The following is a 12,500-nucleotide window of genomic DNA, read 5'->3' as shown; positions in this document are numbered from 1 at the left end:
TTGAAGAGGAAGTGACACAAAACATCCCTCTGCAGTTTTTGGATTTCAAAACCTTAGTGAAGACATGCGCTCATGCAATAGAATACATATACATAAACATGTATATATATATATTAGCACTGTTGTTATCTCTTCCATAACTACCTGCATGATTGGACTACAGCGGACCAACCCTTTCATTTACTTTGATTAGAATACAGGACACTTTAAAACAACGTCTTCGTAGTACTGGCTCCTAAATGGTGGAATGAGCTTCCACTCGACATCCGGACATCAGAAAGTTTACACATCTTCCGCCGCAAACTAAAAACACACCTCTTCCGAGTATACCTTGAATTAAAAAAAAGATAAATAAATAAAATAAAAAAATAAATAAAAATAAATAAATTTAAAAAAAAATTATTTTTGAAACTAACAATTAAGTAGCACTTAAATGGCACTTACTTATAGCATTTTGTAGTTTTGCTTTATTTTTCAAGAAATTGTACTTTCTTGATTCTTGTTGTTCTTGGTTTGTACCCTCAGGGTTGAATGCACTTATTGTAGGTAGCTTTGGATAAAAGTGTCAGCTAAATGTAATGTAATGTACTTCACAGTAGTTGTACCTTCCTTGGAGAGGCGGGAGATGTGCTCCCCCAGCTCCTGGACGCTCCAGCGCTGCAGGTACACCGACAGCTGGAAGACGGTGACCCTGTGGGGGGTGCAGAGCGACCGGGGGCCGGGCAGCGTGCGACAGGACGCCTGCACCTGCTGCAGCAGCTGAGAGAACACTGCACAGGAGAGGGGGGGGGGGGGACAGGGTTTCAGCTGCGTCGTGTCCACGAGCCGACCTCCACCAACAGAAGAGCGCTCATCTACCTTTCTCTGATTGGCCGGGCTGCTTGGCCTTCACCTTGTGCGTGTAGCGTCTCTTCAGCGTCCTGATGAAGCTGTTGGAGTCGCAGCAGAACAGAGAGCCGCTGTCGTTCACACAATCCTCCCAGAACAACAACACATCCCTCCTTCTCTGGGCCGTAGGCAGGACTGAAGAGGGGTGAGGAGAATGAAAAGGTTTCCTTCATTTACACGTGAACATCACTGTTACCTGGTGAGAAAGACAGATGAGATTCTCCACTGACCGTCCCGAGCAGAGAGGTGGTCGCTCCTCTCCAGCAGCAGAGCGCTGACTCGGTCCAGGACGTCGGCCTGAAGACACGCCTCCTCCAGCAGGTCCGTCCTCGACAGGCTGAAGTCAGTCGCTCTCGACAGCTGAGGAGCGAGAAGAACGAGATGATGAGTCTCAAAATGAAGTAACTGAGAACTTCTGGAAGTACAAACATGTCTAATGTGTTTTCTGTATCATTCCAGATGAGATATGAAAACAAATCCAACAAACAAACCTCTGATGACTCATGAACATCTTGTACCTGTAGCAGGATGAGGCAAATCTCCAGGTGAGTCTCCAGAGCTTGGTCAAGACCCCAGTTCCCAGAAGTCAGTGGGGCAATAACCAGCTCTTCCTCAGAAGCTGATTGGCTGTGGTGGGAGAGGAGGCCGCGCCTCCTCAGCTTGCTCTGCTGGAAGGAGCTGATGCTGCCGGACAGAAATAACCAGAAGTTGTTTGAGGGAATTTTAGATGAATTCCTTCTCTCGGTCTGAAAACTCACCCGCTGTCTTTGAGCCTCAGGCTGCCCCGACAGGAAGTGTCATCATCTGCATTGAAGTCATGTGACAGGAAGTCAAAGCTGCCCAGGACTTCCTCGAGGGCCAGCGTCTCCTCAGAGGACGAGCTTCTCAGCAGGGAGAGGTCGTTCTGACGGAGAACACGAGGACACGTCGATGAAGAATCACAACGAGAAGCAGGTTTCTGTGTAAACGAGCCCAGGTACCTTCAGGATGGTCGCCAGGTGCAGGATCTGGTGCTCCAGCGCTCTCAGCTCTTTCTCCGACAGACTCTGGTTCTGTAACGTTTTCTCCAGCTCAGCGATCACGGCGCCCAGCCTGAGGGCCTGGGCCCTGCGCTGGGCCCCGCTCGCACTCGACCCCCCCGGCGTCGGAGCCGTCGTCACAATCGACGTCGGTGCTGCCGCTGGGGGCTGGATCGGGAGAGCGGGTGAGGCCGGGGGGGAGCAGGACTCAGAACCTGGGGTCGCCTGGAGGAGAAATGAAGAAACAAGAGGGTCAGATGGAACCTGATGAGAGATGATGACTAAACTTCAGAGGAAAAGAAGAAGAGATTTACGGAGATGAGATATAAGAGGAGAAGATGTTATCAAACCAAACAACTCTCATCCTCTCATTCTGGTCTAAAACATGTCGACCACCATTAAAAAAACAAATCAGTGCAGGAACAGGTCCAGGACCGAGGAGGTGCCAGGGTGCTGAACCTGGGAGCAAATCGAGATTCCACAGTGACATGCAGGGCCGTGACAAGACAATACTGGGGCCCCGAGCAGAGAGGGGCCCCCTAGATCGCCTCAGTGAGAACCCTCCTAAATCCTATGATGAACTATGAGGCTGCAGCCCGATAAGAAACCTCCTAACGAGGCTGGTTGAAGACAGCAGGGGTGGGACGTGTTGATGAGGTTTCGATCACGTGACGGACGTGAAAGTGGAAGAACCATTAACTCAGAGTTGATGTGATTGGATGAGTTCAGGAGTCTACCTGCTCACTGACCGGGTTTTGCCTCAGAGCTGCACTGGGAGTCTCTGCTCCTCCAGCCGGGTTCTGTCTGAGGATGTCAGGAGTGCTGGACCTGAGGAAAGACACATTATCCATTGGTGCTAGTGTGCAGAAATTTAAACTTGATCACTTATTGATGTGCGAGTTTAAATTTAACATCAGGTAACAAACTCAACTTTTATGATCCAACACATCACAAATTCAGACAAACTGGACAAACAGAGTTTTCACAATTTCAGATGAAGCAACAACAAAGGTTCTCGAGTCCGTCCTCACCGCTGCAGAGATCCTGTTTTACTCTCCACTGGTGTCGAAGACGTCTCCATCTCTCCTCCCCATTCCTCCTCATCCTCCTCTTCCTCTTCCTCCCTCTCATCCATCCTCTTCCTCCCCTCCCTCTCCTCCGTGGAGTCCTCCAGGGATCCCTCCTCCTCCCCGAGGGAGAGCTGGGTCTGGCTTCCCCCCCGACTGGGGCCCTGACTCGGGCTGGAGATGTAACTGTGAGCCCGAGTCAGACTGCGGAGGAATCAATGTATACATAAATATGAACATAAATATTTGACCGATGTCCGTTTGAGTTCCAGTTTGCGGATCAGTGACATGTTGGCATGTTATAAACCTTCACTGGGTCCACACACATTTCTCTTATTTCCACAGACGATACTTTAAAAGCAAACATGTTTGTGTTTTTGCAGAAGTTCGGCTTCCTCCAGGGGAACAAGAGATCAATCTTAAATGTGTTCATTGTGTTAACACTTTAACTGTAATTTGTCTTGGGAAAGACTTTGACCTCCTCAAGGCCCAAATCCTTCAAATCAAACTATGAGAAAACAGAACAGATTGTGTGGATAAAGGAGAAGACTGCTTCAAAATATAAGGCTGGATTGATCTAAAGTATCGATGGATAGATGGTTATAGATAGATATAGAAAGATATAGATGAATAGATAAAGATAGATATAGATGGATAGATATAGAAAGATATAGATGAATAGATATAGATAGATATAGATGAATAGATGTAGATATATATAGATAGATATAGATGAATAGATATAGATATAGATTAATATAGATGGATATAGATAGATATAGATATAGATGGATATCGATAGATATCGATAGATATAGATGAATAGATATAGATATAGATGGATATAGATGGATATAGTTGAATAGATATAGATAAAGATGGATATAGATAGATATAGATGAATAGATATAGATATAGATGGATATAGATGGATATAGATAGATATAGATGAATAGATATAGATATAGATAGATATAGATAGATATAGATAGATATAGATAGATATAGATAAATAGATATAGATATAGATGGATATAGATAGATATAGATGGATATAGATAGATATAGATAAATAGATATAGATATAGATAGATATAGATAGATATAGATAGATATAGATGAATATATATAGATATAGATGGATATAGATAGATATAGATGGATATAGATAGATGAACTTTATTGATCCCAAACAGTAAAATTCCTGTTACAGCAGCAAAGTATCAGGCACATAACACTCATAATTTGTATCATAATTATTGTTTTAAAGACCAAAACCATGATCATTTCACCAACAGGTTTTGTGGCCACTGTAAAACTGAGCTCCTTTGATTCATCGAACAGTCAAACAGAAGTATTAGAGCTGTATATTCTGTGCATGTGTAATGTTTCCCGGCTGTACCTCGGGGTGTAGGCGCTGGTCGGGCTGTGGACCGGGTCAGACAGGTAGCTGAGCAGGGACACGTCTCCTCTGTGGTGACGAGTCCTGGACACGAGGGACGGGAGGGAACCTTCTCCATGCTGCAGCTCACGCACCATCGACTGCACACATGTTCATGCAAAGGTCAAATATTAAAAGTCAGCGCGGACTCCAACTGTAACTGGAAAGAGTGAAATGATTTCATGTAATATGGCTGCGTGTTGTTTTTTTTTTAATAAACTTAAAAAGCAGATCGTGTTGCTGCTATTAATGGTCGACTGATACATCCCAAGAGGAAGAGTTCACATCCTGCTTCGTGTCCCTTGAAAGATTAATAATTTAAATAACAGACAAATCATTGTAAATGTTTTTATATATATTTAAAACACTTAATGAACTTGTACTTTTTTTTATTCATCATTTGTTTTGTTGTATTTCAGTATTTCTTCAGCAATAAGGTGTCCTATGGCGATCCCATGAAGCCCTTTGAATTTAAAGAATTACCGTGTGAGTGTGTGTGTGTGTGTGTGTGTGTGTGTGTGTGTGTGTGTGTGTGTGTACTCACAATGAAGTACTTCTCGGTGAAGGACGGAGTACTCGGAGCCGTCCAGCTGTAAACGGAACTCTTCCTGCTGGACACCGACTGTCTGCTGACGGACAGAGGCCTCATCTTCTCCACGCTGTCGAACGGACTGGAGAATCAAACAACACAACTGTACACATCTGTACATCTGAAGGCACAGTTCACACAAATATACACAATACCTGAGCTCTCCTACGTGTGTTTAACGTTGTTAAGGTCTTTATTTTAAACCGGTTCGTAGACAACCTGACATTCATGCAACTTTTTAGTCTCTTTTCTTTTTGTCAAGTCATTTTTTTAACATTGTGGATAAAAGTTTTGTACCACAATGAATCAACATAAATGTTTGTAGTGAAGTTGTAGCGTTTTATTTGTGCATTGTGTAGTGCAGGGTTGTGTGTGATTTCACAACAACTGATTTTCCCGGAGATTGTGTCTGAATGTGAATCTAAAATAATCCAAAACATACAATTTGTTGTTTGCATTATATTTTGCTCTACTGCTGAGAACATGTGGTGAAGTGAGACACTAAATAAAATAAATAAAATAAATAAAATAAATAAAATAAATAAAATAAATAAAATAAATAAAATAAATAAAATAAATAAAATAAATAAAATAAATAAAATAAAAAAAATAAATAAAAAAAGATAAATAAATAAAATAAATAAAATAAATAAAATAAATAAAATAAATAAAATAAATAAAATAAATAAAATAAATAAATAAAAAAAGATAAATAAATAAAATAAATAAAATAAATAAAATAAATAAAATAAATAAAATAAATAAAATAAATAAAATAAATAAAATAAATAAAATAAATAAAATAAATAAAATAAATAAAATAAATAAAATATTTGAATAAATATATTTTCCTGTCACAGCTGTCGCCTCCTATTCTCCACCACTTCATTCACTTCCTTTCCTCGCCACTTCCCACTTCCCAGTTCCCCCATCCACCACTGAACTCTGAGCTTCACCTCTTCATCCTCGCTTCTTAACGTTCATATCGTAACTCAGAGAAACTTTTGCGTCCTTCTAAGTCGTCTGTATTCGTGTGTGACGAGTGCGTCCGTACTTCCATGTGACCTCCAGCTGCAGTTTGATGGTTCCCAGCTCTGTGATGTCGACCAACATCAGCTGCGGCCGCGCCACGAAGAAGTCTGCGCTCGCACACGTCACCATGCCGACCAGCAGCCAACCCAAACCCTTCGCCTCCGTCACCTGAGAGACAGGAACCACACACACAGAGAAATACCTTTTACACAACTGCACAGATTTTGTGTTTCTAAAAGAAGTTTAAAACTGTTTTATTAAGTACACAAGTAATCACACCCACAACTCCCTTCATTAAAGTAAAGGTGAAATTCAAGTTTTAATACTTGATGAGAGTAAAGTATAGGTAATAGGAATACCTCAATTACAGGTACTCTGCAAGTATCAGTAAATGTACTCACTACTACGAATGAGGTCTATCAGAAGTACTTATTATTTAAACTACATGTGTGTGTTTGACCTTGATCTCGAAGTTGTGGTGTATGTGCGGGAGGAAGACCATCTCCTCTTCATCCCAGGACTGCGTGTCGTCGGACTCGATCCTCCCTCGGATCCTCCATCGCTGGCGGCCCAACCGCACTACCACCTGCTCACGTGACATCATCGACACGTGACATCGTCAGTCAGACACGTGACAGCACGTACGATTACACAAGCGGATCTCAAAATATTTTAATTTCTGTAAATCGGAACAATCCATACCCTCAAAGGGGAAATTACTTTAAATAATATCTGGGTTTTTGGTTTATTGGCCCCAAAAAAACAACAAAGTAGTCTTTATCAAAAACCTTCATCTGAGGGGAAATGTTTGTTTTGTTTTTAGTTACGTTATAAAATCGTTAAAGTGAATAAATGTGTTTTTTTTTGGAATTCTCCCTCAAAGTGACAAAGTGTCTTTAAATAGAAGAACTGACCTCGTACTGGTCTCCAGGGCAAAGTCGAGCGAATCCGATCAGACCTGGGAGGGAAAACACATGTGGGATATTTGGAAAATAGCGTGTTACAGATTACTGCTTTGTGTGTGTGTGTCTGTGTGTGTGTGTGTGTGTGTGTGTGTGTGTGTGTGTGTGTGTACCTTTCATTTTGATGTGTAGCTCTCCCAGGAGGATTTCCAACTCTCCCTCCATCACTGACATGTCCTGGAGACAGAAGACATTTTGGAGAGACTGAATAAATCTTCAAAAATCTTTACGTTCAAATGTTTTGATTATCACCTCCTCTCTGTCCTCACTGAGGTCAAAGGTCAGGATCATCTACACCGCAGCTTTAAGGGATTTTACCGTTTTTTTATTTATATGACACAATCCAATGATTTGATTATTTTGGGGATTTTGTATTTAGTAATGGATTACATTTAAAAGTAATTCAACCCAACATCGCGTGTCATCAGTTATTTAAACATTTCCGTCTTGATATATCGTCTCAGTTTCTGAATGTGTGTGGGTCAGGCGGCTGCTTCCTGTGTGCGCTGCGTGTGCCGGAGGTCACGGCTCTTCGTCGCTCTGCAAGAACCACACTCGTCTTCAAAGTCCACTCTGAACCACGTGGTCAGTTTACGAGTCTTTAAAAGCCGGGACCAACACGAGACTCGTTAAAACTATTCGTGCTACAGAGCAGTTGTTTATGTTCTGTTGTTCTGTGGATTTATTTGTGCGTTTGTTGGCCTTTCTCAAGTTATTTGAGTTATTTGTGAAATCGTTGCAGACCCAGTTGTGATGACCACCACTGCTTCGATTCTGATTATTTCTAATGTTGCATGTCCCAACTTTATGGATTTACGATTATAAATGAGCTTCTAAATAGAAAAGTAATTATTTACCCATGAAGGACAGCTGTTTTTACACTCTTAAAATAGTGTAGTGCATTTGTGTGTGTGTGTGTGTGTGTGTGTGTGTGGTCTTGGAGACACACATGGTTGCCCGTGGTATAGACAGACGTTCCAGCCTCTGTGTGAAAGACTCTGTTGTTCTTCTCTCTGAATGAAGTGAGCTTTGTTTCTTAACCTCGTAAACTGTAAATGAAAAAATGACTAATAAAGTAATTTGAAGGGGAAACTTTAAACTGATGTGAGAAAGAACGTGTGAGAGGAGGAGAAGAGGATGAAGAAGGATGTACAGCTGATGTATTTGATCCAGCGACAGTCGGAGGGAATGACTGAGTCTTCAGTCGTCTCTAAATGATCCTGATCCTGCTGCTGTTAACACAAGAGTCAAGTGATTTCATCCGGCTGTTTTCACTGATTCTCTCTGATAATAACGACCTTCTGTTTTATTTTCAGTTTTTAGATTTAAAGAGGTCATCAAAATGTTTATTTATGTCATTCTGCTTTAAATTCAGCCATGAACTCACTTTGAACTTCGCCAGCAGATAAAAACGACAGGTTCCTGTTGTGCTTTTATATAATTTCACCGTCAGAAGAGTTTTACTGACTCACAGTCTGAAAACTTGCTGAGGCTGAAATCAATGAGCCGATCCCAACATGTCGGTTGTGTTGTGTTGTGTTGTGTTGCTCCACAACCTTGTGGTGAGAGTTCGAATCCGACTGTTCTGTTCTCACTGTGTCACAGAAACTATCAAATAACAAACGTGTGTTTTAATATCTGAAGATATAAGATATAAAAGTAATAAGCTACTTCTCCTATAGTAACTTGTTACTTTTATCAGGCAGCAATTGGTAAGGTATCTTTAAACCTAAGTAACTAGTAACTGTGGATATTACTAATTCATCACACACACACAGACTCAGTCTCTATAACTTCAGAGGATATTACTTTCACTTGCATTTGTTTCCTGGAGATTAACTCTAATCTTAACCATAGTTGCTACTTACCTTAACTTTAACCTAAACCTTAACTTTAACTTTACCTCTAAATTTAACTTTAACTTTAACTTTAACTTTAACCTAAACCTAAACCTAAACCTTAACTTTAACCTGACTTTAACTTTAACTTTAACTTTAACTTTAACTTTAACCTAAACCTAAACCTAAACCTTAACTTTAACCTGACTTTAACTTTAACTTTAACTTTAACTTTAACCTAAACCTAAACCTAAACCTTAACTTTAACCTGACTTTAACTTTAACTTTAACTTTAACTTTAACCTTATCTTTAACTTTAACCTACCCTACACTTAATCTATACCTAAACCATAACCTGAACTTTTAACCTTAACCGTCTTCACCTGAAAAATGAGTGATGTGCGTTATGGGGACCTACTTAGGTAGACACATGTGAAAAGATGAAGAAAGAAATACCTGGACCACACACACACACAGACACACACAGACACACACACACACACACTCACACACACACACAGACACAGACACACACACCTGCAGGCTGTGTCTGTGGTTGCGGCTCAGCTCCAGCAGACTGTCTCTGGACGCCCTGGTGGACGGGGACAGAGAGAAAGCTCTCTTCATGTTGACGGCTCCCTGACACAATCTCCACTGGATACAGTACGTCTCATACAGCTCCTCCACCTGCACACACACACACACACACACACACACACACACACACACACACACACACACACACACACACACACACACACACACACACACACACACACACACACACACACACACACACACACACACACACACACACACACACACACACACACACACACACACACACACACACACACAAATAACAAACGTTACAGACTCAGACATTTTAAAGCTCTTTAACTTTCTCTATATAAAAGACTACGTGAGTAATTTGGTGGAAAGTCTCATCCTCGCCTCAAACCTCAAACAGACAAAAACCTGAAAAGCCGAGGTGTACCTTGCTGATCTGAAATTCCAGTCGACGGATGTGTCTCTCCAGCGCTCGGAGCTCCTGTTAACGCAAACAATTCGATGTTCGATTTTATTAGATTAGTGTAGTTGTTGGTATATTCATTTTGTACATATAAAATAAAAATTATAATAGGAAGCGCAAAGAGAGAAAGAAAATGATTACCTTTTCCAGATCGTAGAAAAACGCCTGAAAATAGAGAGAAGGGATCAATCATCATCCTCAAGAAAATAAAAGTGTTAAGTTCATTTTTCAGCAGAGCGACCACATGAGATTAAAACGCTATCTCATCCTGAATAGATCCAGTTTGTGTGGGGAACATTTTGATAGCTAACATTTTAACGCGAGAGTCTAACGTCATTTGTGATGTCCCGTTTATGTTTTGACCTTCGACCACCAATTGGTTTCTCCCTGAATCAAACGTGCTGAAGACATTTTCCTTCCCGTTTCTCAAAGACACATTGTGAACACTGGGATTCTCTCTCCTCTCACCAGTCTGGAGTTTCTCTTGGTCTCTCTCTGCTGGGACGACAGGAAGTCCATCTCCGCCTGGTGACCCTCCAGATACTCCCTGCAGCCACGTAACCATGGCAACATGTGAGATTCACGTTTAAAGCAGAACTGCAGCATCAGTAACTCAGACATGTCACGAGAGCATTGGACTAAACCAACTCTGGGTGAAGCTTCTCCCAGAGGTGGTTTAGTTATTGAATAAGAGTTTTACTTCTTCATCATCATCATCACATTCCTCAGCAGTTTAGATCACAGAATCATGGAGCTTCTACCGGCCTGATTCACGTACTTGAGTCCTCTGCGCAGCGCCTGGAAGACCCTGTCGACCTGGTCCGGCAGCAGAGACCAGATCCCCCCCCCCGCTCTGCTGGGAGACAGGTGCGGCCGAGACCTCCCCCCCGACGTGGCCTTGGAGCGGAGAGAGTTTCGTGCAGAGGACGGACTGAAAGCAAACAGAGGATCATTCATGTTTTTTACTTTTGCTTTGTGTTTCTGTTGCTTTGTGTTTCTCACAAGCAGGAAGCACATTCCTGCTCTCTCTCTTTTTAAACATGACACTTGGTTCCCTCTCTCTCTCTCTCCCTTTCTCTGGGAACGGACTTCTTGCGACTTTGTTCATTAACCAATAACATGTTCTAGTCTGCGGTGCGTTCACTGTCTTCCCGTCGTCCGAGGTCGAAGTGGTTTGCTTCCGCACGGCATCAGATGGTTTAGTGTAAAATCACATTTAATGTTTCCTTTCATTTGTTGTCTGACACAATGAAAAACTGAATCTGTGTAATTTCCTTCAGATGAATCTTCTGCTCCAGTCATTCATCCTGAAGGTTGTTACTTGAGCATTGCTAAAAGAGAGCCAGTGACTCAAGCATTTCATTGCCGGCGACTGCTCCATGTTATCTCTGTGCATTTGACAATAAAAATCTTGAATCTTGAATCTTGAATATATTATGGGAATGAAGCTCCAATGGGAAATGAATCCTCAAACACTTGCAGCCTCACAAGTTGTGTTTGGCGGCGAGAAGGTTTGCACGACTCAAAAATTACGATGTGACAAAGTGTCCTGTTCACGCTGCTGTTAGAAGATGAGCTGTTGAAATGTTCGGGAGAGGCTGCAGAGTGAGAACAGGTCTGAATCACTTGTTCAAGACCTTTCCTGGAACTTTCCCTGCAGCCCTCTAGTGTCGTGAAACTGGAAGAACACAAATATCTCAGAGTGAAGAAGAGGAGCCGTACACGTAGAAGACGAAAGGATGAAGGCAGAGGCCGGTGTGAATGAGCTGTGAACAACAACACTGATCTTTCCACAGCAGGATTTCTACATCATGTCCAGAAAACACCGGATTGTCCCCGACGGGAAGAACTCATCAATAGAGTTTCCCCGGCTCTCTAACATTGGTTCAGTGTTATCGCCTCATCGGCTTCACCAGCGTCACTCACCGCCGCCGTGTGTTCAGAGAGCTGAAGCCGGTGAAGGAGCGGCTCCTGTGCACCACACCTCCGTCCGAGGGAGAGTCGAATCGCAGCTTCACCGACATCCTGCAGAGACACAGAGAGATCTGTCGTATTCTCATCGTTCGTTAACAACCTGTGCTGGAGTCGACTTCTCTGGTCTGTTTGCACCTCGTTGTTTACGTTCACTTCCCCTCGACACACACACGTGCAAACACTTACATCCACGTGACCCCCCTAAAGCCCCAGACCCTCGACAACAGGAAGCGGATGGTGGAGCAGCAGTTTTATTCTGAAGGTCCAGGGTTAGAGGAGCTGAGCAGGTGCTGGTTTTATCTTCATCGTGTTCGTGTTTGTCGTTTAAAATCTCAACCAGACAAGAGAAACTATAACACGCCCGCTGTAGGATTTTAGATGAATGTTTTTTAACCTCTAACACTTAGATTTGTTCGTGTCTGAGATGATGCACGTTTTTTCTGCGACCTCTGAGGCCTGAACTCACTAGAACTGTTGCTGGTGATGTCACAGTGACCTTTAACCTGTGTTCTGTTAGGATTCTGCTCCTGTGAACTTTTGAGAAACTTTTGGATTGTGTTTAGACTTTGAATATTTGTATTTCTGGATTAGTGTTTAATTAATAATGTGCTTTCTTGTGTTTCTGCCTCAGTTTAGTTTTCTTGACCCTTCATGTTC

At 42.2% G+C, this 12,500-nt stretch overlaps 1 protein-coding gene across 2 annotated transcripts in view; it reads right to left on the bottom strand.

Moving 5' to 3' along the window:
* Window positions 1–12,500, bottom strand: part of ripor3 (RIPOR family member 3) — a 34,876-nt gene that overhangs the window by 3,288 nt on the left and 19,088 nt on the right. Inside the window, exons 3-22 of one of the 2 annotated variants that reach the window (XM_061069743.1) lie at window positions 11,796–11,894; window positions 10,648–10,800; window positions 10,338–10,416; window positions 10,011–10,034; window positions 9,834–9,887; window positions 9,374–9,523; window positions 7,112–7,175; window positions 6,951–6,994; window positions 6,497–6,622; window positions 6,059–6,204; window positions 4,960–5,086; window positions 4,377–4,516; window positions 2,939–3,178; window positions 2,645–2,735; window positions 1,869–2,132; window positions 1,647–1,792; window positions 1,407–1,572; window positions 1,119–1,248; window positions 859–1,023; window positions 606–770 (exon numbers count right to left, since the gene is read on the bottom strand). In XM_061069743.1, coding sequence (XP_060925726.1) covers window positions 606–770; window positions 859–1,023; window positions 1,119–1,248; window positions 1,407–1,572; window positions 1,647–1,792; window positions 1,869–2,132; window positions 2,645–2,735; window positions 2,939–3,178; window positions 4,377–4,516; window positions 4,960–5,086; window positions 6,059–6,204; window positions 6,497–6,622; window positions 6,951–6,994; window positions 7,112–7,175; window positions 9,374–9,523; window positions 9,834–9,887; window positions 10,011–10,034; window positions 10,338–10,416; window positions 10,648–10,800; window positions 11,796–11,893 — 2,572 coding nt within the window. In that variant the 5' untranslated portion in view covers window position 11,894. The remainder of the gene's footprint in view (window positions 1–605; window positions 771–858; window positions 1,024–1,118; window positions 1,249–1,406; window positions 1,573–1,646; window positions 1,793–1,868; window positions 2,133–2,644; window positions 2,736–2,938; window positions 3,179–4,376; window positions 4,517–4,959; window positions 5,087–6,058; window positions 6,205–6,496; window positions 6,623–6,950; window positions 6,995–7,111; window positions 7,176–9,373; window positions 9,524–9,833; window positions 9,888–10,010; window positions 10,035–10,337; window positions 10,417–10,647; window positions 10,801–11,795; window positions 11,895–12,500) is intronic. The other variant, XM_061069744.1, reaches the window with a different exon arrangement.

This window comes from Limanda limanda, chromosome 4, assembly GCF_963576545.1.
Source record: "Limanda limanda chromosome 4, fLimLim1.1, whole genome shotgun sequence".
In the NCBI taxonomy this organism is placed as follows: domain Eukaryota; kingdom Metazoa; phylum Chordata; class Actinopteri; order Pleuronectiformes; family Pleuronectidae; genus Limanda; species Limanda limanda.
Note: the sequence above shows the minus strand (reverse complement) of the source record. Positions and strands in the feature narration are given on the sequence as shown.